Source organism: Pipistrellus kuhlii, unplaced genomic scaffold (assembly GCF_014108245.1).
Source record: "Pipistrellus kuhlii isolate mPipKuh1 unplaced genomic scaffold, mPipKuh1.p scaffold_m20_p_36, whole genome shotgun sequence".
Taxonomy (NCBI): domain Eukaryota; kingdom Metazoa; phylum Chordata; class Mammalia; order Chiroptera; family Vespertilionidae; genus Pipistrellus; species Pipistrellus kuhlii.
The window spans coordinates 5,660,247-5,688,169 of NW_023425536.1; the positions used below are offsets into that span (position 1 = coordinate 5,660,247).

General features: G+C 49.3%; 1 protein-coding gene across 2 annotated transcripts; it reads left to right on the top strand.

The window, feature by feature from the left end:
* The first annotated feature begins 262 nt into the window (after nucleotides 1-262).
* FBP2 (fructose-bisphosphatase 2) lies at nucleotides 263-27,923 on the top strand. 2 transcript variants are annotated; one of them, XM_045570739.1, is made up of 7 exons: nucleotides 263-597; nucleotides 5,763-5,925; nucleotides 9,890-9,982; nucleotides 16,734-16,874; nucleotides 22,442-22,579; nucleotides 24,696-24,815; nucleotides 25,053-25,138. In XM_045570739.1, the coding sequence occupies exons 1-7, from the start codon at nucleotides 428-430 to the stop codon at nucleotides 25,107-25,109; spliced, it is 882 nt and encodes a 293-aa protein (XP_045426695.1). In that variant the 5' UTR covers nucleotides 263-427; the 3' UTR covers nucleotides 25,110-25,138. The 2 variants fall into 2 exon arrangements, with proteins under 2 accessions (XP_045426695.1, XP_036317260.1); XM_036461367.2 differs by lacking the exon at nucleotides 25,053-25,138 and adding an exon at nucleotides 27,522-27,923 and having other exon boundaries at nucleotides 277-597.

Below are 27,923 nucleotides of genomic sequence, written 5' to 3' on the forward strand. Positions count from 1 at the left end.
GAGGTCCCAGGATTGCCATTACGTTAACATGTCACCTGGACCCCAGATAAGATGTCTGCCCACGTGCCCTCAGGCTGCAGTCCTGGAAGAAAAGGGCTCCGTGGGTCTCTCAGTGGCTGGATTTCTCCTCTCCCACCTATTGCTAAATGGCTCTTCTTGGGTCTTTAAAGAGAGCCGCTCACAAGAGAACATAGGTCCGTGTCCCCGGGTTCCCGGTTCTATTTCCAGCTTGCTGGGGCCCTGGCAGCCTGCAGGGTGGCCACGCCCGGAGAGATCCGGGGAGCTTGCCCAGTGATCGCAACCACGTGGGCTGGGACACTGCTCCTCAGAGGTCCTGCCAGCTCTGCTGCCACGGAGCGACCGCTCTCCGAGACACGCAAGGGTTCCTGCGGGGAAAGGCGGGGGATTTGGAAAAGGACCGGCCACAATGACGGACAGAAGCCCCTTCGAGACGGACATGCTCACCCTCACCCGCTATGTGATGGAGAGGGGCCGCCAGGCGAGAGGGACGGGGGAGCTCACGCAGCTGCTGAACTCCATGCTGACGGCCATCAAGGCCATCTCCTCGGCCGTGCGCAAGGCCGGCCTGGCCAACCTGTGAGTGCGGGAGCCGGTGCGGGCGCAGAGCCCGGCCTGGGGACAGGGCCCCTCGGGGTGAGGGCAGGCGAGGCGGCAGGCCCTTGGCAGGGAATCCGGCCAAAGCGCTTTGCCTGTGTGCCCTGCACGGAAGTTGCCTTCACGTTTCTGTCCCCTTTGTCAAAGGGGACTTCGGCTTTTTTCAAGAAGGGAACAAAATACTCGGAGACGTGCTCTGGAGAGAAAAAAATATATGTATATAATGCTTCTAGTTGCCATTATAGTGATAGCAAGCTCAGGGACTTGTTACATTAAAACATGTTGAATTACTGTGGCTTCTGTCCTTGCATTCTCACTGGCACAGAGAAACAGCCAGGGGACTGTGCCCTCTGCAGAGGGGGCGTTTTATTGTCCTGACCTTGGCCAGTTCATCAGGAGCTAGGAATCAGTTACAGAGTAACTTCTCAGGGCCCGCTCCATCTCCTTTCTCACACCGAAAGGAGCCCCTTGTCTTTAAAACAACTTTTTAGGGTACAGCGTTCTACACATGGTTCTCGTTGGTGCTTTATTCAAGCACGGAGTGAGGCCAAGTTCAGGCCACGGGCACTGACCGACACAGCCAGTGTTCAGGGTGAGTCTGTGATAATAAGAAGCAGTCTTCCTTGGACTTCACTTCTCACTATAGTCATCCCAGGGAGGTCCTCTCAGGAGCTGAAGGGGCCTGTTATTTATTAGTAGAGACCCGGTGCATGACATTCATGCACTTGGTTGGGGCTGGGGGGGCGGGGGGTGTCCCTCAGCCAGACCTGTGCCCTTCTGTAGTGCAGGAGCCCTCAGGGGATCTGACTGATGGTGCAGGGAGGAGTGGGCCAGTGGGCCTAAGCCAGCAGTCGGACATCCTTAGTGCTGCTGTGGAGAAGGGAGAGGCTCCCATCACCGCCACTGCTCTCACCAGCTGTGAGCCCGGCTTCTGACTGAGTGGCACTCCCCCTGTGGGTGCGCACTGACCACCAGGAAGCAGCTCCTGCATTGAGCATCTGCCCCCTGGTGGTCAGTGCCCATCACAGCCACCCATTGTTCCGCCATTCGGTTGAATTGCATATTACCCTTTTGTTACATAGGATTATTATTATTACTCTAAAATGAAGAAATAACAAAGGTCCATATTTAAAATTTTATTATTAACTATTTTTTAAGGGACATCTGTAATACTTTCAACATTAACGATAAACTAAATGAAAGAAATAAAATAGCCCTGGCTGGCAGGCTCAGTGGGTTAGAGTGTTGGCCTGTGGACTAAAGGGTCAGGGTCAGGGATTTGATTCTGTTCAAGGGCACATACCTCAGTTGTAGGTTCAATCCCTAGCCCCAGTCAGGGAGCATGTGGGAGGCAACCATTCAACGTGTCTCCCTCACATCAATGTGTTTCTCTCTGTCACTCCCCCTCCCTTCCACTCTCTCTAAAAATCAATGGGAGGAAATATCCTTGGATGAGGATTAACGAAACAACCAGAAAAAAAAAAAGAAAAAAAAAAGGAAAAAAGAAAGACAATATAGTGCTTTTAACACAAAAATGTGATGGCATTATATGACAAGTATAATTACCACAGATAATTACTAGGTAAATACTTGCATAAGATTTTGTGACCCGTTAACGGGATCCGGGTAAAGACGCCGTATTGTCAGCTTTTCCACACTGTGCATTGCTGCCATGTGGAGACAATGCTAAGCTCCACACTCAGGGACCCTCACGAATGTGAGTGCAGCCATTTGCCTCTGCCCTGCGCCTGCCAGGCGAGGGGCCTGCTGAGTGACACGCGGCAGTGACTTGCCTCGCCCTGTATGAGGGCCTGGCTTTGCTGGGTGCTGATCCCTCCTGCATCTAAGGGTTACTCACCCACGCCCACGGGCTCTGCTCTGGCAGGACGCGCCGGGCAGCGGCTGCTGTGGATGGTCGGATCACTCGGCTGCAGGACTGACTCTCTGGCCGTTGAATGTCAGATGAAGTGGCCTCAGGAATTGGATAATTAAGGGGCTCACCTGACCTGGCTTTTCCTTCCGTGAGTTCGTGGGCGCTTCACCTACTCTCGCTGGGACCTCGGTTTCCCCGTTTGTAAAATGGAGGGGCTATTGATAGCCCCTCACTTGTAGGGCTGTGGTAAGGGTAAGTCCATGTGAGGATGATGGCGACAGTGCGGACCCTCGATGCTCAGTAAATGCTCTTTATTACCGTAGTTCACAGCCCAGACCTGGGGAAATTTGCCAACGGGTTGGTCGATGCTGCAGACTGACCACTAGGTGGCAGGCGCAGGCCGTGGAAACGAGACGTCAGGCTCCCACATTGGCTGGGGGCTGTTTTCCTGGGTCTGACCCAGGACTCCACCTTCTGCCCAGGCAAACGGCAGCCTTCCCCCTCCTCTGGGACAGCACCACAGTGCAGTGGGAGCAGTGCATTGGGTGGAAATTCCTCCTTTCTAGCAAGATGCTGAGACGATTCGAAGAGGCCCCTGGGATCGCTTCTCAGAGAGCGAACGGGTTGCATTCTGTCCGGAGGAACTCGGCTCAGGGGAGGGGGACTCCCCACAGGCTCCTGCCACTTCCCCTCAGGGGCCTGAGGCCCCTCACCCTTCGCTTCCTCTTTTTGGGGAGACACTTCTAGGCACAGGCTCTAGGCATACAACTTAAAAGCCGTCAGACATTCTCTTTTAGGAAAGACATTCTCTTTTCCTTCACTCCTCTCCGAAGGAAGAAGGGAATGCTAGAAGGCCTTCCCTGAAAACATCTCTATGGCTTTTCTTTTCCAACTAGAGGCCCAGTGCACGAAGATTCATGCAAGAATGGGCCTTCCTTCCCCTGGCTGCTGGCACCCCCTTTGCTCCGGCCACAGCCGCCTTTCTGCCTTCCCACGCTGCCCAGAGGCCAGGAGCAGCTGGGGCGGGGCGGGATGCTTGCTTTCCACCCTGACCCTGGCAGCTCAGTGCCTGAGCATGCAAACCAACCCACCATCTTTGTTGGGTTAATTTGCATACTCACTCATGATTGGCTGGTGGGGCATCATGAAGGTGCAGTCAATTTGCATCTTGTTCTTTTATTAATGTAGATGATGATGGGACATCCCACGTAAACATGGTCAGGAAAGCTTTAGGGCTGCTCAGTGGTTAGAGTGTTCTGGGGGCAATGAAGCTCACCCAGTCTCTCACTCGGAGGGGTTGTTGGCCAATTGGTCGTCATTGTGGATGAGCCTCCATCCCTTCTGGAGGGTAGGGGTGTGGGTGCAGGGTGGCCGGTGCCTGGGGGAGGGGGAGGGGCCTGTTGAGGGGTGGGTAAGGGTGTGTTCTGTGGGGTATGGGAGTGCTTGCAAGCACAGGGCAGAGAGCCTGTTGTTCATTTCTGCCCACCGCTCTTCATTCCCTGCAGCATCCGCCTCAAGAATCCACATTACACTCCGACACACAATAACCAGCTTTGCTGTTGCTGTTATTTGTTTCTTTGCTTTTATTTTGAACCCAGCTATGGGTATTGTTTTCCAAGGCTCAGCACCTGACATCGCAGCAGACAGCGAATGATGGGGGAGGGCTGCGGGGGAGGGGAATCTATCCATCAGGGAAGAGGGTGGGGAAGGACTTGTCCCCACTGGGCTAAATCCAAGGTTCTTAACCCAGGCTACCTGTTCATCCTCCTGGGAATTTTTTCCCCAGCAAATAAATGGTGCTTAAAAGGGAGAGGAAGAGAAATTTCTGTTCTGCATCCTTTATTCACCATTCAGTGAACAGGCATCGAGCATCTCCCATGACTCTGAATACGGAGGAAACAAACACAGGGTTTCAGCGGGCAGGTACGGAGCAGGAAAGACATTCCCATGAGTAGATGGGAATGTCTTTGGACCGGGATGGCAGGGGTGTGCCTGGCGTGTGGTGGGAACATGAAGGGGACAGTGCGGGGAGTGCTCCTGTGCGGGCAGTGCCATGAGCGAAGGTGGAAAGGAGAGGAAAGCTTGCTGGGCACGGGGGCCACAGCACCTGTGAAGCTGTGGGAATGCAGAAGGCGTGAGTGGGTGGTAGCCCTGTGGCTCCTGGAGGGAAGAGCATGGGGGCGGGCAGCAAACCTGGGTTTGGCCATAAGGCAGCTGTGAGTCCAGCGGGGCTGGAGGCTGAGAGTGGCCAAGGGAGGCTGAGGCACAGGGACAGTGTCAGGGTGGGGACAGGCATTGCTGGTGGCCTGAGGGGTTCCCCTTCCAGGTGGGGGGACTTGGGAACTCTGAGTGGACCAGTGATCTGACTCAAATATTAGAAGGATCCCTCCCATAGGAGGGAAGGTCTGAGACCTTTGCATATTAATACTCTAAAACACAAAAACCCTAGGTAGGAGTATAGAGTCGTGCTATTTCTGATTCGTTTGAAAAGAGAGAGTGAAAAACCATATTCAGTTAGTGAAGTCTGTCTCCACATTTCCTTCTTATTCAAGTAAAACCATTTGATAGCAGGGTGGTTTTTAATTCAGCTCAGCAGGCCACTATTTGACATAAGTAACAAATATTGAAATTCCAGCCGAAACCGGTTGGCTCAGTGGATAGAGAGTCGGTCTGTGGACTGAAAGGTCCCAGGTTCGATTCCGGTCAAGGGCATGTACCTTGGTTGCAGGCACATCTCCGGGGTGTGCCCCCAATAGGGGGCGTGCAAGATGCAGCTGATTGATGTTTCTCTCTCATCGATGTTTCTAGCTCTCTATCTCTCTCTCTTCCTCTCTGTTAAAAAAAAAAATCAATAAAATATATTTTTTAAAAAACACGTTATGATTTATAAAAGATTATTTAAAAAAAAATTCCAGGGCTGGAAAGTCACGGTTCTTTACTTTCTGGATCATTAATTAGACTAATTATTAGAGGGCTGTCTGGCTTTAGAGCTCTGACTCCGCAGCAGTGGGGGCCCAGGGCAGGGCTGGAAGTTAGCAGCACTGGATTCTGGTTAGCGTGTCCGGAGAACAGGGACCAGGAAGCAGGTGGAGAGTCTGTGCTCGGGACATGCCTTACTGGGGCTGTGTTTATCATTTGGAGACCCCGGAGCCATGAAGGGAAAAGTAGACATACTGGTGGTGTGTTAGTGTCTGGACTTGTTTGTTGGAGTTCAGAATCCTTCAGGGATGTCAATCAACTTTTTTTTTTTTTTTTTTTTTTTTTGTCTTTTTAGGTATGGGATTGCGGGGAGTGTGAACGTGACAGGGGATGAGGTGAAGAAACTGGATGTGTTGTCCAACTCCCTGGTCATCAACATGCTGCAGTCCTCCTACAGCACCTGTGTGCTGGTCTCAGAAGAGAATAAAGAGGCCATAATCACCGCCAAGGACAAGAGGGTGCGTGCGGAAGGGGTGCAGTTCTGCTCATCACCACTAGGTGGTGATAATGAGTTGAGAAGATTGTTGCCTTGCATTTCTTGTTTCTGGGGTTTTCCTCTATTGCTTAGCTTACTTGTTTTCCGTAAACTACTGCATATTTCTTTAGTTGGAAGTCTTATGTTATCTTGCAAAAAAAAAAAAAAATACTCCATAGCAGGACAGTGACTCATTCAGAATGTAAATCAGAGTGGTTTACCGAAATGCATGTCAGGGGAAAGCCCCAAAAGCCTAACTTCCGGATGGATTCTGAAGAACTGACACAGAACCTCATCCAAATTCCTGAGAGCTCTCATAGGAGAAACTCACAGACAAGGGCAAAGCAGCTGCTCCCAGTGGTTGTGGGACTCGAGTCTGAGCTGTTGGATTTATTGTCTCCAGAAGCTGATGAAAGAATTCACAGACAAGGGAGGGGTAGGCAAAGGGAAATAGTTTATTACAGCAAAAGTAACAACGCTCTCAGCATGGGAGGGGGATCCTGAAAAGGGTACCTGAGGAAGCTCACTAGTCTTGAGGTTCATTTTTCTCTCTTGCCCTCTATTGGCTCTTTCAGAAAAACGCCAGCCAATCTCTTTTTGCCCTCATTTCCCACTCTTGGGTTCTGGAGGGGAGGGCAGCTCTACGGTTGACTGGTACATTCCTCCTATCTTGCTCACATCCTGACCACCCAGCTCGTTCCCTCCTTAACCACCACCTTCTGTCCCCACGGAGCTTGCCCTGAACTGCCTGATCCCATCTGACTCCAAAGACACCCTCCCAGGACAGGGTCTCGTTCCCACGGGGGTTAATAGAAAGCCGTGTGGTGGGTAGTCAGATAGACCACTAGAAAGAGCAGGGCATTCCCGAGTTAACAGGTAACGTCAGGCAGTTATCCACACTCTGTACTTTTGTAAACCTCCTTCCTGGGGCCTGGCATTCCGGCTTTCTGAGTAGTCAGCCAAACCCGAGGCTACAGAGATAAACAGGCAGAGAGGGCTAAACAGAGGCCCAGCATTTCCCAGAAGCCCTTACTGCTGGAGACATATAGCATCTTTGCAGTGGGGTTCATGGATTTTCAATTAATGTACCCATCGGTGACTAGAACTGGCATTTGTGGGGGAGGGGGGGAGGGGATTGAAAATCATCAAGTTCAGTAAAGAGAGTAGAGTTCCTGGGAAGAGCTTTCTTACTTTTTCCTTCCCCATTTCCAGACCCCCCCCCCCCCACTTCCTCAAGGAGGTTATGATTTCAATATTCATTCCTGACACACGGTCAGACTAATACTGAAGTCGTAAAGATGGTGGCTCTCTGCATTAATATAATGGTCAACATGGTTAGTCAGCGCATGGCTGGGGGGGTCCATTTTCACTAGGTCTCATGGACAGTTTATAAAGAGAGAGGTTTGCTGGTGGCCAAAAAATTCAACTATGTTCGGCTGTGATACAGAAATACAAAACACACGCTGGGACTGCTGGCTCTTGGTTTATATGTTGGGTGTTAGGGACAACGTGCCATTTCTTTATGATTAGCTGGTAGGACCAAAATGGTGAAGCCAAATTTATTAAGCGCCTACTGTGTGCCAGCCATTATGGAAAGCACTTTACTCTTCTGGTCATATGATTTAAGTTAAATCACACCTATCCTTTTCAACTTTCAATTTCACTGATGTGACACTCAATTCTCTCTCAGTCTCATCTACTGTTTTCTTTCCCAGCTGGCCTGAGGTACACATGTCTTCATGCTAGTTGTTGAATGTTCCATGCCTCTTTCCATATAAGTTCCTTAAAATACTTTCCAACTTATGATAGGTGCCCAACAAATACTAATTGAAACCATGAATGAATGAATGAATGGGCTAAGTTGGATTATTCTCGGGGAGAATGGGAAATTTCCAAGTTTATGAGTTACCCCACTTTTTTGTGCCCTTTTCCAGTGTTGAACAAGGCGGGGGGATAAATCTCAACTTAAGGGAGGGTGTTACCCATTGGAAAGTCATGGAAAAGTAATCTTAGTGGCAGCAGAAATGATCCCTATTTTACTTCAAATTTTTTAATAAATTTAAAAAAAAATTTATTTGTTGATTTGAGAGAGAGAGAGTAAAGGGGGGGGGGTGAGAACAACATCGATTTGCTGTGCCACTTACTGTGCATTCATTGGTTCTTGTATGTGCCCTGACCGGGGATGACACCCACATCCTGGCGTGTATGGATGATACTGTAACCAACTGAGCCACCCAGCCAGGCTCACGTTTTGTGGGGTTCTCCCCCTCCGCTGAGGATATTTCCTCCATTGGTTTTCAGACGGAGTGGAAGGGAGGCAGAGAGGGGAAGAGAGAGAGAAACATCCCCGTGCGAGAGGCACATCAGTTAGAGAGGGGTAGAGAGAGAGAAGCATCCCCGTGCGAGAGGCACATCAGTTAGAGAGGGGTAGAGAGAGAGAAACATCCCCGTGCGAGGGGCACATCAGTTAGAGAGGGGTAGAGAGAGAGAAACATACCCGTGCGAGAGGCACATCAGTTAGCTGCCTTCCCACGCGTGCCCAAACTCCTGGCTGAGATATGTGCCATTGACTGGGAATTGAACCCTCATCCCTCTGTCCACTGAGCAAACCGGCCAGGCAAGGCTCAGTGTCATTACCGAGTTTAACCAGCCAGGGGACTCCGCCCTCCTCTCAGGCTTGCATAGGCCCTGCACAGAGGAGCCTGGAGGCAGTATCTGGTGATTCTCCTCGTGCAATGCTGGCTGGACTGGTTGGGAGAGCAGAGTGGGGGCGTGAGGAGCTGGAATCACAGACACCTCCCTTCCTCGCCCTCCCTCCCCCGTTCACTGGCCTTCACGTCCGCAGGGGCTGGATGCCGAGGAGAGTCTTTATTCCTGAGGTATCTATGCACACCAGCTTTCTTAGTAAGACCCACAGGCCTGGGCATTGCTCTGAGACTTTCTGATTTTTATTTTTGGCAAAAATGTTCCAAAATGAAGAAGAAAAAAACTGGGGACAGAGTCAGAAAGCATTATTAATAAACCTATAACTAAAAAACAAAATAAAAACAAAAATCTCTTACTGCCCTACTGTGGCTGTGGGTGGAGTGAGTCCAAGTTCATCTTCAGCTTCCCCGCCTCTTCCCAGCAAGATGCCCTCCTCAGGCCTTCCTCTCCGGCCTCAGTGGCTCCCGCCCAGGGGCCAGGCAGGAGAGCCCGGGGAGGAGGGCCCGGGAGGAGGGCCGGGGAGGAGGGCTGGGGGAGGAGGGCCCGGGAGGAGGCCCTAGGAGGAGGGCCCAGGGAGGAGGCCCGGGAAGGAGGCCCGGGGAGGAGGCCCGAGGAGGAGGGCCCGAGGAGGAGGGCCCGGGGAGGAGGCCCGGGGAGGAGGGCCCGGGGAGGAGGGCCCGGGGAGGAGGCCCGGGGAGGAGGCCCGGGGAGGAGGCGGGGGGGGGGCGCCAGGGAGGAGGCGGGGGAGGGGGGGAGGAGGGCCCGGGAGGAGGGCCCCGGGAGGAGGGCCAGGCAGGAGGCCCCGGGAGGAGGGCCAGGCAGGAGGCCCGGGGAGGAGGGCCCGGGGAGGAGGCGCGGGGGGGGGCAGGGAGGAGGCGGGGGGGGGGGCCGGGGAGGAGGGCCCAGGAAGGAGGCGGGGGGGGAGGGGGAGGGCCCAGGGAGGAGGCGGGGGGGGGGGGAGGGGGGCCCAGGGAGGAGGGCCCGGGAGGAGGGCCAAGCAGGAGGCCCGGGGAGGCAGGGGGATGCTTTTCGGAGGCGGAGGGGCCTCCCTGGCGCTGTGCAGCTTAGCCACTCTGTGGTGGCACGTAGGCCTGAGTGGCACAGGGCACATGCACAGGTATGCTCTGCTTTCCAAAGTAATTGATTTTTTTTTTTATAAACTACCCCTTTGCCGCCATCGCTTGCTGGCGCCGTGTTGTCGGCACGGGCGGCGCTGACCGGCGGCCCCCCTCTGCCCGCAGGGCAAGTACGTGGTCTGCTTCGACCCCCTGGACGGCTCCTCCAACATCGACTGCCTGGCCTCCATCGGGACCATCTTCGCCATCTACCGGAAGGTGAGCGGCGTCTGGCCTCTGCCGTTCCCCTGGGAGCCCCGAGGCTGCAGGTGTCCCCCCGTCCCCCCGCCGAGCAGAGGCCGGGGGCGGGGGCCGCTCCGCCCCGCGGCCGCTGGGGACAGGGACCGTGCCTCGCTCCCGGGCACTGCGACCGCGGGCAAAGGGAGGGCACAGACCGGCCTTAAAAGCCCCAATGAGACCCAGCCGGGCGGCTCCGGGCATGTTTCTCCTCCATGTCCCCAATCAGCGCTCAAACACCCCTCCGGCGACTCCTGGTCCCAGGCTGGGAGCCTGGCAGGTGCGGCTGGTTCTCTGCTGAGCCTCTCCCCAGGCCGAGCTCGAACCCGTGCCAGCCTGGCCTCGGACGGGGCTGAGCAGCGGGGCTGTGGGGGCAGCGGCGCTTCCGGGCTCACGGGCCTTGGGGGGCCCTGGCTTCTTGGCCGGGGTGCGGGCTCCTTCAGTTCCCGGAGGCTTCCTGCAGAGGAGGCTCCTGGCTCCTACCTCAGTCCAAAGAGCCAGCAAAGACAGGACCAGACTTTCTCACTCCTGGGGCCTCTCTGGCACCTTCCCTTTGCCCCATCGCCCTGCTCCCGCCGCAGACATGACTTTGCTTTCAGCAGTCCCTCTGATCAGATGTGGGTCCACCCAGAGTTCCCGGAGAAGCTGCTGTTTAAGTGGGTAAAACGCTGATTCCGTCTGCAAGGCCCCTTTTGCCATGTGACACCGCATGACCCCAGGCTCTGCTCCACAGACCTAACCACAGTGAGATCAGCTGCCTCAGTCTGAGGCCACCAGAAACTGCAGACAACCACATTCTCCGCACGCCTCCTCCTCCTGAGGATGGCTTCGGGGCAGAAGGAGGCACTGGGGATCTCAAGGTTGCTCATTTGGTAACTTGCCCTGGGACTGCTTTCTGAGGCCCGCTCTCTGGCTGCCCGGTACACACTCTTTCCTCTCCTCTCCCTCCCATCAAACCAGCGCAGGCCGGCCAAGGTGCCGTCTGCACACATGCATGACGCTTGGCTGATGGTTGTCCCAAAAACGGGCAAAGATTTGATTCTCAGGGCAAAAGCTTAGCAGAAAACTAATCTTGGCAGAAATAGATGAACTGGCCCAACCTTTCTCTCTGAGAAGAAAAGCAAGGCGCAGACAGGGGTCTCTGCCTCCTGCCGCGGAGGACAGAATGGAAGCCACGCCTGCGCGGGCTAGAGGACACCGCCGCGCGGTCAGCGTGCCTCCTTTTGCGTTGAAGAGAGACAAGGAGACTTTCATGAGAGAGGAGAGGACTCCAGACACTTCTCTGGTATTGGAGAAAGGTAAAAACTAAGATGCTATTTGAGGTTTAAGCAGAAACGAGTTAGGTGAGTGAAGGAGCGTCGTTCCCCCCTTGGAGGTGCAGCTTACAGGTAAAAATAGAGATCGCTGGGGTGATATTTATGAGATCCTGAAAAAGAGCAGGAGTCAGCACAGGACTCCAGGTGAGTCCGCACCTCAGCCCCGGGGGAGGCACACATACTTCTGCCGGTTTTTTAGAAACTGGTGAACAAATTGAAGTACAGAGGAGGTAAGTAACTCAGTTAATATCACCAGGCAGGACAGGGATTCAAACAGGCATCCTAACTTCACCATCACAGCTCTTAATAGCTCCTTCCCCAGTGTTGTCTGCACCAAGAATAGACAAATATGTAAATTGACCATACTTCTGTGACTCCTGCAGCCAATCAGGAGTGAGTACACAAATTAACCTGACAAAGATGGAAGGCCTGTGTGCAGTGCGCATGCACCCAGAGGCGGGGGCTGATGGGATGCCCCCCGCCCCTCCACATAGTCAGGGTGATGAGGCGTGTGTGCACTGACTCCGAAAGCTGGGGTCCCAGGGACACCACTGGAGTGTCCAGTCCTGTCAGCCTGACCTGGGGGCGGCTGGAGTTTGAAGTCCTTTTGGTTTGTGCAGCCCCTGGGCTAGAAGCAGAAACCAAGAGTATGGGGAGCACCAGGAATGCTGGGAATTGTAGTTCTGGTGGCAGATGCGTTGTGGGATCTCCTAGAGCACATGTGTCAAACACAAGGCCCGCGGGCCAAATCCATCCCGCCAGGCCTTGCAATGTGGCCCGCACCGCGCTGTCATCACTGCACTCCGCTGCGTTTCCATCACAATGACAGTTTATGACTGTTCAGTAAACCATTCGGCCCGCGATTTAGGCTGGATTTTAGATTTTGGCCCCTTCTCTGATTGAGTTCTACACCCCTATTAGAGATTAAAGCCGTGGTTGGCAAACTTTGGCTCATAAGCCACATTTGACTCTTTGGCCCCTTGAGTGTGGCTCTTCCACAAAATACCATGGCCCGGACGAGTTTATTTTTGAAGAAGTGGTGTTAGAAGAAGTTTAAGTTTTAAAAATTTGTCTCTCAAAAGAAATTTCAATCGTTGTACTGCTGTTATTTGGCTCTGTAGACTAATGAGTTTGCCGACCACTGAACTGGAGCAAAGGGAGCCCAGAGCAAGTTCCTGTTGTGGGTGGAGGTGGAGGGAAAGCGAAGGGGAGAAGCATAAGTAAAGACACAGTGTCAAGGAAAAACTAAAGGGACGATACCCTGCAACCTCTACGAAATCTCCACCAATGGACAAAGAACAAAAAAAAAAAAGCCTCTATAATTCTGTGGGCACCAAACCAAACTGGGTTGCGGTCTCAGACGATTTGCTCATATGATTGCAAAGACAGACAGAAACTCCGGGATTGAAGAGGGCTCCCCTGAGGGCTCCTAGATTGGAGAGGGTGCAGGTCAGGCTGCGGGACCCACACCCACTGCACGAATCTTTGTGCACCGGGCCCCTGGTTGGAATATAATCGACATGTAACATTGTATTAGTTTTAGGTGTACAACATAATGAGTTAGTATATGTATATATTGTGAAATGATCAACATGATAAGCTTATTTAGCATCGATCACCTTACATAGTTGCAATGTTTTTTCTTGTGATGAGAATTTTTCTGGCATACTCTCTCAGCAATGTTCAAATGTATAATACAGCATTATTAACTGTAGTTACCATACTGTCTACTACATTTCAAGAACTTATTTATCTTATTACTGGAAACTTGAACCTTTTGACCACCTTTACCCATTTCTCCCCAACCCCCCACCCTTTGTCCTTGGCAAGCATCATTCTGTTCTCTGTTTCCATGAGTTTATTTTTTATAGAGTTTACATATAAGTGAGCTCATACAGTATTTATCTTTCTCTTTCTGACTTTTTTCACTTAGCACAATGCCCTCGAGTTTCATCCATGTCGCTGCAAATGGCAGGATTTTCTTCTTTTCTTTTTTTTTTTATAGCCAACATTCCAATATATATATATATATCACATTTGCTTTGTCAATTTATCCACTGATGGACACCTAGTTATTTCCATGTATTGGCCTTTGTGAATAATGCTGCAATGAACATGGAGGTGCAGATATATCTTCAATATAGTGATTTCATTTCCTTTAGACATATAACCAAAAGTGGAATTGCTAGGTCATCAATTAATTCTATTTTTAATTTTGAAGAACCTGTTTCCATAATGGCTGCACCAACTTACTTTCCCATCAACAGTGCACAGGGTTTTTCTTTTCTCCACATCCTCACCAACACTTACCGCTTATCTTTTTATCATATCCATTCTAACAGGTACGAGGTGATATTCTATTGTGATTTTGATTTATATTTCCCTAATAATTGGTGATTTTGACCATCTTTTCATGTACCTGTTAGTCCTTTGTATATCTTTTTGGAAAATGTCTAGCAATTCCTCTGTCCATTTTTTAATCTTATAGTTTGTGTTTTTGCTATTGAGTTATGAGTTCTTTTTATATTTGAAGAGCATTGGACATCAAGGCCATGGAAAATCAATGAAGTGTTTTAAATAGAGAAGTGACATGGATCAGAATGGGGCAAGGACCCGGCAGGGGGTGATGGTCACTCGAACCAATGGGTAGTAGTGAGGGACCAGATGATGGTACTATTTGCTCAGATAGGGGGCAATGGAAGAAGAGTGGAAATTTTGGGGAGTGAGACAGAGCAGAAGAATTCCATATTTGACATGTTGAGCTTGAGACATCTGTGGGACCTGAGTAGGAATGTCTGTTGGGCAGGTGGCTCCAAGAGTTGGGCCATCAGGAGAGATGAAGATGGAGGTCTGGGAGGTACAGACACCTATGTAGGGTTGGAACTTTGGTTGTGGGTGAGGTGGCCGAGAAGTGTGTAGATGAAGAAGAGAAGAGAGCTTTATTAGTCAGGACTCTGGTGTAAATGGCAGGAACAAATCAGGAAACCCCAAGACAGAAATATGGCCAGCCTCAGTCAGGGCCTGGGCCACAGAAGAGTCAAAGTCTCTCATCTTATCTTCCCATGGCCGCCGAACTCTTTCCTCTCACTGCGGGCCAGTTTTTCTTTTTTCTTTTTTTCTTTTTTTTTTCTGATTCTTTGGCCAATGACAGAAGAAAGATGGTCACCCCAATGCTCCTAAGTTGCCATCAGCCAGAATGTTCTAGCCCCAGATACAGATTTCTGGAGCAGAAACTCTGGGCCAGTTAGGGGCAGGAATCTATCTCAGACCCCATTAAATTTCTGCGGAGGGTTTGGGACTCATAGCACAAATACAGCAGCTGAGAATCCCCATTCTGAATAGGGTGAGGTCCATTTTACACTGGGTAGACAATGGGGAGGAACCAGAAGGAAGACGAACATTTAAGAAGAGGAATTGGAAAAAGCAAGGGAGAAGAAACATCTAGAGAGTTAGAAAGAAAGCCAGATGAGAGAGAAGTGGACAGAAGCTCTGGAGAAGGAGCATCTCAAGAAGGAGGAAGCAGCCAACGGATCCAACACTGCCTATAGGTCAGGTAAGAGGAAGACTGGAAAATATGCATCAGATTTACCCTGTTTCCCTGAAAAAAAAGACAGTGTCTTATATTAATTTTTGCTCCCAAAGATGCGCTAGGTCTTATTTTCAGGGGATGTCTTATTTTTCCATGAAGAAGTATACGGTACACATTTATTGTTAAATGACAATAAAGGAAATTTATTACCTGTATATGGTACAGTAGTACAGTAGTTGTCAACACAAACCAGACAAACTGTGAATCCTACAGTATCAAGAATTTACTCATTTATTCAATGACAATCATGTCATCATCTTCTGAAACATCATCATAACAATCCAATTCCTGAATTTCCTGGTGAATTTCTAGTGAATCCATTTCTTTCAGAATCAGTGGACCAAATCTCTCATGTTTAGCCTAGGGGGGGCCTTATTTTTTTTGGAGGGGGAGGTGCCTTATATTTCACTCAGAAGGAAACCTGTAAGTAGGTCTTATTTTCAGAGGATGTCTTATTTTCGGGGAAACACGGTAGTAGGTAGCGTCAGCCTGCTGTGGGGACAGGAGAAGGAAGGCAGTGTAGACAGACATCCTGGTCTCCAGGATATAGATGAAGACAGAGACAGGGCAATAGGAGGGAAGTCTTGTGATCTAGAAAGTATTTCTTGTTTTTTCAAGGCCAGGGATTCTACAAGTAACTGAAGGCCAGTGGAGCCAGTTGGAGAGGAGGGATTGTCTTTAACCCACAGTGCAAGCTTCCAAGGACCAAGGGGAGATTGTGATGCCCTGAGGAGGCTGCAGGCTCACAGTTCAGAGAAAGGAAAACCTCCGCTCTGGGAAAACTGGTTTCATATGAAGAAAATGTGATCTTTTTGATGGATGAGCACAGGTATTTCAAAATCTCCAATGGGGATGACTAAAGATTTTGAATTTAAAAACTTAATACCACCTTTGCCATCTATGTCTCTGAGGAGACCACGCTCTGGAGCCGTGGTTCTGGAATCACCTGGAGGGCTGATGCTGAGGGCTCGGTATTTCTGACTCCGGAGGCCGGGGACGTGCATGTCCAGTGAGATCCCAAGCGATGCTGATGCTGCTTCCCCTGCTCTGGGGCCCGCCTCTCAGGGTCTGTGTGTGGCCTGGGGATCTGCAAACAAAGCCAAGTTGTTAAGCACATACACACAAGTCAAACGAAAACATAATTGTTTGTAAAATGTGTGTTAGAAAGAATGCGAAATTGTAAAAGTAAGGAAAAACATTAAAAGGAATGTGCCATTGTTAATTAAATTAACTTGTAGCTCTAGAAAAATATTAAAGGGAAAGTGACATTTTAGGAAGATCTGGGGGAGATAATAGATCAACCGAAGGACTTTTATACATGCATATAAGTACAACCAATGGACACAAAACTCTGGGGAGGGAGGGGTTATGTGGGAGGGAAAGAGGGGGGCAAAAAAAATAAATAAAATATATTTAAAAAAATAAATAAAGAAAGAAACCCTTAAAGAAGATGAGATTTGCTTTTAAAATAAAGTTGTTAGGCTGTTACTAGCGGAGGGCAAGCTGGCCTCATATTTTGTTAGTTGTTTAGAACGAGGCTGGCTTAGCTATGGGAGACATGCGTCCAGCCCGGCCTTACTGATCTGTTTCAAGATGTTATGTGAGTTCCTTCCTGACCTCCGACGCTTCTCTTCCCAAGAGGGTTGGAGAGCCTCCCCACTGCTTCACAGAAACATGCTGTGAGCATCTTTTGAAAGATACAGAGTTTCCTGTCAACACAACGTTTTATTTTACCCTTAAAAGTTATTCCTCAGGAGAGTTAAGAAGCTCACACCTTGGCAAAGGCTCTCTCCGGAGACTACACACTGTTTCTTCCTCTCTTCTTCAGACCTCAGAGGAGGAGCCTTCGGAAAAGGATGCCCTGCAGCCGGGCCGCAGCATCGTGGCGGCGGGCTACGCCCTCTACGGCAGTGCCACCCTGGTGGCTCTTTCCACTGGGCAAGGAGTGGACCTCTTCATGCTTGACCCAGTAAGTACCAATATGGCAGCTTCAGCGCTTGGGACGCCATGGGGCTCTGTACTTCCATTCTAGTCACCTGGCATAAGTTCCTGGTCATTCTAAAATAATTTCTTTTTTCTTTTTTAATTTTACTTATTTTATTTGTTTGTTTGCTTATTTGTTTGTTTGTTTGTTTGAGAGAGAAAGAGATTTGTTGTTCCACTTATTCATTGGTATGTGCCCTGACTGTGGATGGAACCCAAAACCTTAGGGTATCGGAATGACTCGCTAACCAACCGAGCCACCCAGCCGGGGCCCTGGTCATTATTAATACTTGCTTCTGGAGCCAGAGTCTAGTTTGGGGCACCAATAGCGTCATAAAAAAACTTTAAGGACCTCTGTCCAAGGGAGGGAATGAGAGGGGTTCTGCAGGTTCAGTCCTCTCAACTCAGGCCAGTCCCTTAAAGAATGTATTCCTGCTGAAACCGGTTTGGCTCAGTGGATAGAGTGTCGGTCTGTGGACTGAAATGTCCCAGGCTCGATTCAGGTCAAAGGCATGTACCTTGGTTGCGGACACATCCCCAGTGAGGGGTGTGCAGGAGGCAGCTGACCAATGTTTCTCTCTCATTGATGTTTCTGACTCTCTATCCATCTCTCTTCCTCTCTGTAAAAAAAATGAATAAAATATACTAAAAAAATAAAATTATAAAAAAAGAAAAAAAGAATGTATTCCTCTTTGGTTTACGAGAATACAGTGGCTTAAGAATCCCAGGGCTGCCGATTTCCAGACAGAAACATGGGTTCTGAGGCGCAGCACCACGCACTAGCACATGCATGCTTTGGGTGGCATGCTGTCTAACATGGGAGCCACTATCCTCATGTGCCTGGTGAACGCCTGCAGTGAGGCCAGTGTGACCCAGGAGCCGGGTTTGAAAATGTTACTTCATTTTAATTAACTGAAACAGCCACCTGTGGCTGCTGGCTACCCGATTGGACAGCCTGGGTTCAGAGGACTTCCCCAGAGGAGGCACGATGGTGGAAACTACTGTATCAGGTTCTGTGTTAAGCTCTTGTTTCTCCCAATGAAAGCATGCACAGCCTCAGGGTAGCTGAAAAACCCAATAGCCTGATGCTGACTAAAGGAAGAAATAATTAGATAAAGATGCAGGAGTTCAAAAAGGAAGGCTGGGCTTTCATGGCAAGTGTACAATGAAAATATTCAGCAGAAATTTTGGGAAATATTTGTAACTTAGAGAATTTCTCTTTAAAATCTGGTTGCGTTGCCTATCACCTGTGAACTACTCTGCCAAATACGGTCAGATCTTGTGACCATTAAAAAAATTTAGACCGAAGGTCATTTCCAAGTTTCTAGTATTGGGTAAGTCAAAAGCACCTGTTCAGCAGTTCCATTGCATTTGACTTTACAAATGTTTACTGAGCATCTGGTACGCCCCAAAGCAGCATTCTAGATGGAGACATAGTACTGGTCAAGCAGACAGACACTCCAGCCCTGGTGGAGCTCACGTGTTGGTGTGTGTGTGGAGGGGAGGAGGATACAAACTTTCCAAACAGTTAAAACAAACTTTATCATAGGGAAACCCAGTATCTCTTTAAATATAGACCTTCCACATATAAACTCATGAGATAAAAACCCACTGAAGTCTCAGTTTGCTGGTATTCTAAATTCTCCTAATGTTCAAAGAAGCAGGCAAAACTGGAGAAATTCTGTAGTTCACAAATATTACTCTCAGACCATAAAACAACCTTTCTAAAATTGTTCTGGAATAATAGCTAACAGTTGTACAGTGCCTGTTAAGTGGGGATAGGTCTCTGTTCTAAGTAATTTGCATGTATGAATGCGTTAAAACCTCATAGCAGTCCTCTGAGGTAGGTCCTACTATTATTCCCATTTTTCAAATGAGGAAAGTGAGGCACAGAGAAGGTAAGTAACTTGCTCAAGGTCATGCTAGCGACCTGGAGGCAGGAGTCACACTCAGGCTTCAAATTTATAAGAAAAATATGTATTCGGTCATTCAGAGGACCAAAATGTATTTCTTGTATACATTTGATCTTCACCCATAGTTCCTGGCTCACAGCTCCCTAGGTGTTGGGAATGTAAGGTACCTATGCTATTAGGGTGACTTTCAGAAAGCACCAATGGAGCAGCTCTGTGACCAAAGGCTCAGAGCCTTCGATCCCACCCTCTGGTCTCCGCAGAGAGGAGAGGGGCTGGCGTTGACTCAGTCACCAAAAGCCAGTGGTTTAACCAATCATGCCTATGTAATGAAGCCTCCATACCCCCATCTTTCTGGCTGGTGAGCCCATGGAGACTGGGGCGAGTAGATGCCTAGCGAGGGAATGGGAGCTCTGCGCCATTTGCCCTTACCTTACCCTACACGCCTCTTCCATCTGGCTGTTCCTGAGTTATATTCTTTTCTAATAAATTGGTAATCTGGTAAATAATTTGTCTGAGTTCTGAGCCACTCTAGCAAATTAATCTGAGGAGGTGGTGGTAATAGGCATTCTATAAATCTCTAGTTTAGCCATAGCTGGTTTGGCTCAGTGGATAGAGTGTCAGCCTGTGGGCGGAATGGTCCCAGGTTCATTCCAGTCAAGGGCACATGCCAGGTTTTGGGCTGGATCCTCAGTGGGGGGCGTGCAGGAGGCAGCCAATCAATGATTCTTTTTCATCATTGATGTTTCTCTCTCTCCCCCACCCCTTCCTTCCTCTCTGAAATCAATAGAAATTATATTTTTTAAAAACAAAACCAAAAACCTCTCGTTTATAGCCGGTTGGTCAGAACCATAGGAAACAACCTGGGCTTGGGTCTGCATCTGAAGTGGAGGGCCTTGGAATCTCATGCTATTTCCAAGGAGATAGTGTCAGAGTTCAGTTAGTTGAATGAACTTGAATTCTCAGCCAAACCTGATGATGTGCCCGAAACACACACACACACACACACACAAATTGGTCCCAGAACGCCTATTTACAGGCAGTCTTGTGCTTAACTATTATATCAATTTTGAGTAAACTGCTCTTGATTGCAAACAAAATATTTCCAAGAACATTCGGAAGTGGTTGTTCCCATCTTCAGTCACAACAAAGAGCTTGGTCTGGACATAGGTAGCAGAGAGCTTGATTGCACTTCAGAAAGAAGAGGCACACTGATCCTTCTTCACTAGCCTGAAATGGCCTTGGATCACATGACCCTATTAAAAAGGAAATGTCAGCAAAGACCCAGCGTGGGAAGTTTAGGGCTTGTTTGGGAGGTTGACTTCAAGTTGAAGTAGCTTATGGTCACAGGTCACAGATTGAGAAATCATGGGGAGGGGCCAGCAGATTCCTTAGGCAGGGACTCACAGGCCAGAGGCTTTCAAAGTGAAATGGTCAACCAGAGCCTGTTTGCAGGGCTGATCATTTGATTTGTCAGAGAACAGTTCCTGTGCAGTCAGAGAGGGTCCGTGTTAACCAAACTCAAATGTGCTATAAACCACAATGTCAAGGCATCCATTTACAAATGGCAGAGGTGTTTCTGAATGACGAAGATATGGTGCCTAATAATGAGGCACCTTCTCCTCAAAGCCATGGGAAGCTTTTTAATAATCAGTGGTTGTTAGTGATCACAGAGTCAAAACAAAGGAACATATTTTTTAGGTTACTGTAAGCCTCCACAACTATCTCCTTCCCACAATAGGGAGCAACCCTCTAGGGGATGGGTTAAACAAGTGAATGACATTAGTTAGACAACAGTTGTGTATGTCTCACTCTTCCTGCTAAGCAGGAGAGAAAAGGATTCTGGTGCAATTGAGTAAAGGATCCTACAGCATTCAAGGGAAAGCTGGAGACCTAGGCTAGAAATGGGGACCTAGGGGACCAGGCAATAAGACGCACAGGAATGGACTGGCAGCACCACAAGTCTGGTTTGGACACCACTGCGGATTCTGCCTCTCATTCAGACGATAGGGGGAGTATCTAATTTGTCACGCTCAGCCAAGTGCCTGACCTTGTGCTGGGGGAGGCCCAGCTTAGTGTCTTCCTAGACTGGCATCCAATGGGAAGAAATCACTCACCAAAGGACGTTAAGATGCTTTTAGGAAGTAGAACTCTGTGCTAGGCTGCTCCAAAGCAACAAATGTGCACATAGGATATTAAAGCTCATGAACCAGAGACCATCAAGAACATACCTAATGAACAACATAAACTGATGAACAAAAATAGATCCAGAGACAGAGAGACATCGATCAGACCATTAAACCTCAGAAAGAAAGTAGGGGGGGTATAGGTTATGGGGAGAGATCAACCAAAGGACTTGTATGCATGCATATAAGCCTAACCAATGGACACCATCAACAGGGGGGTGAGGAAATGAGGGGGGGGTTTAGAGGGAGTAATGGGGGAATAAGGACACATATGTAACACCATAATCAATAAAGAAATTAAAAAAAAATACCTATAATAAAAATAAGTTAGATTTACTGAGCAACAGAGAATGCATGATGGAGGAACCAGGGGACTGGCTATGATGACACATATTTTGCTTGATGATTCTAGGAGGATTTGAGAAAAGTCAGTTCTAGATTGGGTGTTGTCAAGAAGTGGGTGCACTTAATGATTCTATATCTCAGTGATTTTTCTCTAGGAGGTGGGAAGATTAAAGTGAGGGCAGGGACTCACTGGTAGGGAAGCAGCCATCACACACTCCACAGGAGTATCCTTGTCACTGTCTCACTTCTCACATAGCAGGTATGGCCGTGTCTCTTTATATTCTGGAAATGTCGTTTATGTTCACCAGGAACCTCCTAGTCTAGCTGCCGTATTATAACTGATGGGATTTCCAGGCCCTGGCTTCCCTTCCCGTGACTTGGGGAGACATCCAGCCTTTCGAGGTGAAATGTGCCCTGGCTAATCATGTCCACAGGGACTGACGTCATTGCACTCAGCACCGGGGTACCCGAGAGTGTCCTACAGATGGTGACCATGCGGGGCTGGGCACAATGCTATTAATAATTCTGAGGATTTCTTTAGGTTTTATCCACTATTCCTTATGCCAAGTGCATACAGTTTCTGATTGACGAGATTTCCCCTTTACCCCATATAAGAACTGGTACACCAGGAGCTTTTAATGGTTTCCAAGACTGAATTATTAAAATAAAATAAATGGACCACAAATTAATGGTAGAACTGCCTTCTCCACCTTTATGGCAAATCCCCATTTGTGTAACTTGTTCCTCTCACTGTAATGGCTCAAGTTTTCCTGAAAACATTAGGAATTAGCTGAGGGTGGTAAGTGGGGGGATAAACACAGTGAGGGGCCTTGTAATGAGTAGTCTAGCTGACTGTGGATGTTACAAAGGAAACTCTCTCTTCTTGAATTATGTTATATTGCTGCTTATGCTTCCTGTGCAGTCAATATTGTCACTGTTCTTTACAGATCTCATGCAAATATCACTGGACAGGCTGCTGAAGGACTTGGCAACCCCCTGGTCTTTGCAGGAGGCCCACATCTTCTTATGTTCTGGGATTGTTGGGGTGCATGCCGCTGGCTTCTGTTTCCTGGTATCTCTCTTCTGACCGGTAATTTTCTTCAACTTTCTAGGCTCTTGGTGAATTTGTTCTGGTAGAAAAAGAGGTCAAAATAAAAAAGAAGGGAAATATTTACAGCCTCAACGAGGGCTACGCCAAGTATTTTGATGCTGCCACCACGGAATACGTGCAGAAAAAGAAATTCCCCGAGGTGAGTGAAGAAGCCTACGGCAGAACGCCGTCTCAGTGGGCTCCTGTTTCAACGGTGGCCCTGAGGGCCTGGCCACAGTAGGTTTGGTGCCGCTGTTCATGGCTCTGATCAGTATGGAGTGGCAGACTGCCTTCATAAGCAATCGGTACCTTCTACAGCTAAAGTTTGCCTGCTAAAGATGACACCACTTGAGTTTTTCCAGGAGCAATTGTTTTTAATGAGCCCATATTTTCAAAACCCGGTGTTTCAGGCCAGAACCTCTCTCTAGTCATTTGTTTTGAGGCTTCCTACATGCTGGCACTCAGTTGTATTGCTTTTAGATGGAAGAGTTATATTTGAAAGTCCCATTCATGTGCTGTGACTGGGCCTTGTGTTTATGCTGCGCTATAGGGAGCCTTTTGACTCTCATTGTGATCACCCGGTGCCAGACTTTATGTGGCTGTTATACAGCCCAAACCACCCATTAAGCATGCCTGCCATCCAGGGAGAGCTTCTAAGGCAGAAGTGGACACATAGTTAAAGAATTCCCAGGTCAAGTGTAAAGTCTGGCCTAACTTGGGAGTCAAACAAAAGCTTGTTTACAAGTGGGACCTTTTCTCACTAAATCCTGGGGGGGAGGGGGGGTGCGCGATGGTGAGAGAGACCGTTTTCACGCAGGGGGGAAGCGCTGGTGTGGGAGGCCGACCTGGAGGCTCCTGGTGGGATGCCATGGGACCAGGTGGCACTCTGTCAACAGGCTGCTGGGACCTGACTTTGCTGCCTCAACCTTAAATTGAAGCTTTGAAGAGTTTCTCCCTCTCTCTCTCTCTCTCTCTCGCTCTCTCTCGCTCTCTCTGTTGTTGTTGCTTTTTAAAAATCCTCTCCCAAGGACATTTTTTCAGTTGATTTTTAAAGAGGGAGAAAGAGTGAAAGGGGGAAGGGGGGGGAGGAAAACATGGATGTGAGAGAGATGCATCAATTGGTTGCTTCCCAATAAATTCAATTAAAAAAATAAAAATACCTCCCCCTCCCAAAAGGACATAGAGAATATTCCACACTTTAACCACTTTTGAGATATGAGAAGGAAAGGGTTGTAATGAAATCTGCACTAACACACAATGGCCGCAGGAGGCTATGGAACACCTGAGCGGTGCCGAGCCCGATGGGAGAGGTGCTGGGAGACACACCGGACTTGAAACATAAATACCGATTGATTCTGTTCTCTGTGGGTCACACATTGACGTGATAACATTTCGATGCACTATTTTAAGTGAGAAATGGTTTCTAAAGCTGCTTAAAAGTTTGCCAGTGGGAGACTTTTGGGTTAAGTGCAAATCGTTGTCCTTGTCAAGGGGCCTGGCTCTCGGGAAGTGAAGAGGGCTCTGAGGCATGGCGCCAGGGAGTCACGGGGGAGGAAAACCTTTCTCTCCTTCCCTTCTAGAGTCTCCGGCTGGTCTGCTGATTAAGTTGACATAAGACAGACTAACAGGAGAAAACTAATTTCATTTCACACTTATAGGGGCTCCATGGAAATGTGAAATGACAAAAGCTCCTTTTAGACAAGGAAACAGCAAATGTGTGAAGAGTTGAGAGGACAGAGAAGGGGTTGTAGGGTTGTAAATTAGTGAAGATGTAACCAGCCTTGTCAGCCCTAAACACTCTGCTGAGTCCTCCCTGCCTCTGCGGTGAGGCTGGCTCTCCCTCCTGAGACAGGGAGGGTACCTTTCGCAAGGGACTTATTTCCTGCTTTCGGGGGCAGAGGTGGGTCAGGGCTAGGCCTCAGTGGACTTTAATTGAAAAGAATCAGTATTCTACAGTGGCATAACTTGGGGTGGCATATCTGCTTTTCTGCAGTATATACTTCCTTTTTAAAAAATAGCTGTTCTCGTAAGGTTGTTTCAGGGTATAGTGTCTTAATTTAAGTAGTCCTCACTTAATGAATTCAATCACTGGTCCAGCTATGGGGAATCCTAATGAATGAAATGCTTAATTATATAATGTTTTCAATTCTTCCACTCCTGGGTGCAGGATGAGAACCTGGAACGCAGAGGCCACACCAGCTGGACGTGTGCCTGGGAGTGGGTGTAGCCAATTGCAGAACTCACGGCATCTTGTCTCTTCCCTCTCTGCTTCCCAGGACAGCGGGCCTCCCTATGGGGCCAGGTACGTGGGCTCCATGGTGGCCGATGTGCACCGCACCCTGGTCTATGGAGGGATCTTCCTGTACCCGGCGAACCAGAAGAACCCCAAGGGCAAGGTAATTCTCCCTTGTCCACTCCCTTTCTCTTCACACCTGCTTCTCGGCTGCTGCTGCCCTGGGCCTGCCACCTGTGAGTGGGCAGCAGGGAACCAGTGAGGTGTGTGAGCGAACGGGGCTGTTGTGGTCTGGAGGAGAAGGCTGAAGTTCGAGTGGTGACTTTCCTGGCCTTCCCTTCCTCTGCCTTCTGCCCTTCACTCACCACCAGTCAGTGTGTTTATCTCCCACTTCCCACAGGTTCTGTCGGACTTTCAGCTGCACCATCAACTCATTTTGGATCATAGACCCCTTTGAGAATCTAATAAACTATGGCCTCACTTCCTAAAAAGAAATGCATTTAACACCCACTTTACAAACGTGTTCAGGGGACTCACAAAGGGCATGTACTTTGGTTGTGGGCACATCCCTGGCGGGGGGTGTGCAGGAGGCAGCTGATCGATGTTTCTCTCTCATTGATGTTTCTAACTCTCTATCCCTCTCCCTTCCTCTCTGTGAAAAATCAATAATATATATATATATATATATATATATATATATATATATATATATTTTAAAAGAAGTGTTACGGAGAATTAAAGGAGATCAAGCAAAAGATGAGGAAACTCTTAGATACAACCATTCTTGCCACCTTCTCAGTTTCAATGGGGAGAACATTAAGACTAATTATTACTAATTGTTAAAATGATTTCAAATTTGTCAAAAATGCACATATATAATTATATAAACATTGCCATAATTGCCTACATAGACTGATGTGCACAGCACCATAGCCACCACCCATAGTCAGAGAACCATTGGCTCCGACCTCCATGTTTTGGCTGTCAGGGTCTCTGTGGCCCCATCTGTGTGTGTGTGTGTGTGTGTGTGTGTGTGTGTGTGTATGTGGGGAGAGGATAACTCTCCTCTGTTTGCTTGCCTCTGTAGAGCCGTGGAGATGTTAACTGCAGGGGGGAAAATAGATTGTAAGGGCCACAGGCCAAGGCGGAGGAAGCCTGGCGTGTGCTTCGGAGCAGTTAGTGACAGCCCTGGGATCTTACGGTCAGAGCAAACCTTGGCTCCAGGACCAACTATGTGAAGGCCGTGCTTGGTTTGTTTGATTTTGAAGTGTCTGAGTCAACAAGGTACAAACAAAGGCCAGTTGGTTACAACCTGGGACGTTCGTGTCTGACACCCAGAAGCCCTGCCCTCACCCCCGGGCCAGGGAGAGGCGCGGAAAGAGCCAAGCCCTACAAGTGGCCGGCCAGAGTCTCCCTGGTGCCGTCCTCCTGTGGATTATCAGGGACAAAACTAGCGACTCCAGGTGTCCACGTGCGCTGGGCTCCACTGTGCCCCGCCAGGCTGCCCACGGCTCTGCGGGCAGGAGGTCTAGGGGAGGGCATCCTACTCTGTTTCACCAAAATGGCAAGTAAATGCCCCAGAGTCTTAGCATACTCTCTCCTGAGGGCCTGGCTGTCCAACCCAAACCAGACACACTTTATTCCTCTCCATGCAACAACAACAAATCAGCACCAGATGTGGCTGTTTCTCCAAGTGGTTTCAATATGTCTTCAAAATGGATGTGAAGGAAAGCAAAGAGAAAGGCTGCATAGAGCTGGGTTAGCCACTTCCTAAGCTGATTATAGAAAAGGGACTTAAAAAGTTATAGATTTTGCATCTATGGGGGAAGGAAGGAGAAGATAGAGTGGTACCAAGTCAGAAAAATTAGCTAGAATGTCACCTTGTATCTAATGGTGTGTGTGTGTGTGTGTGTGTGTGTGTGTATGGTGGTGGTACTCTGGGGAGGGAGTCACAACATAATTACATAAATAAGCCCAAAAAGAACATTCATTCCAGCCCATTTCAGTCCAACTCATCATGAATTATTGACACGGGAGGTCACCTGCTAATTTCCATTATGCCGTTTACAAAGGGTATTCCTTGTTCAGAACAGGCTCGGCCCTGGGTCCACGGGTGCAGCTTGGCAAGCAGGGCATGGGCCACTTTTGCCCGCACCCCCATTTTTGCCACCTGCTGGGAGCCCTGGGGCGAGGTCTGTGGCAGCCTTGTTTGGACACTTACTTTGCGTCAGACAGCACAGGGACTGGAGAGGCCACAGTGACCCAGATAGAAGCTGTGCCTGCTCTCAGGGCGGTGGCACAGGAGAGGCAGGCCACGAGCAAACCTCACTGCTAGACCCTGAGGGGGACATGCAGGCTGCTGTGTGCTATAAGCAATGGGAGTTCATTTATTTTAAGGCAATTTAAGTACCAGCACACTGCTCCGCCAAGTGGACACGTGAGAAGTGGAGTTCCCTGCCACCCCCCGGGGTACTGCGGTTATCCTGGGAGAGCACCCAGCACTCTGAAGGGACCCTCCAACCCCATCCAAGCTCCTTTCTCACAGACAGAGCCTCTTACCAGGCTCAGTTCCCCTCCCTAGGAAACTGGCAAGAAAGGGGCACTGAGGTCTCCTCTGCCGAGTGAAGAGGCAGGTCTCTCCTAGGTCACAAGTCAGGTGGCTGCTGAGCAGAGGTGCCTGCGAAGGCCCATGCCCTGCTTAGCAGCCGATGCACCCAGCTGCCTTCCCGAGGAGCTAGATCTCTGCGGAGGGACTTGAGCCCCCTGCACCGACCAGGCAGAAGTTCAGCGTAGGAATTCCGTGTCCAGCCTCAGGGGCAGAGCTTGAGATTTGGGGCAACCTGCAACTTGCCTGACCCTTTCTCTGCAGCTCCGGCTCCTGTATGAGTGCAATCCTGTGGCCTTCATCATTGAGCAGGCGGGGGGCTTGGCGACCACGGGCACCCAGCCGGTGTTGGACGTGAAGCCCGAGGCCATTCACCAACGAGTCCCCCTTATTCTGGGGTCCCCGGATGATGTGCAGGAATATCTCACCTGTGTTCAGAGAAACCAGGCAGGCAAGTAGTGCAAGCTCTCTTCTTTCAGTCTTGTCCTCTGTATTAAGAACCCTAGGTGACTGACAGGCAGAGACAGGGCTGATGAGTCCCAACAGGCCAGTCCACCCAACCACAAACAGAAGAGCAGCATCAAACTGCTCAGGACAGGTCTAGAGGCCAGAGGAGACTGTCCTCAGTGTACATGGCTAAGAATAAAGATCCACATGTGAAAAGAA

Coding starts and splice junctions, on each gene's coding strand:
- FBP2 (XM_036461367.2), top strand. CDS start 428: ATGACGGACAGAAGCCCCTTCGAGACGGACATGCTCACCCTCACCCGC. Junction 5,926..9,889: donor TCACCGCCAAGGACAAGAGG/GTGCGTGCGGAA, acceptor CTCTGCCCGCAG/GGCAAGTACGTGGTCTGCTT. Junction 9,983..16,733: donor TCTTCGCCATCTACCGGAAG/GTGAGCGGCGTC, acceptor TCTCTTCTTCAG/ACCTCAGAGGAGGAGCCTTC.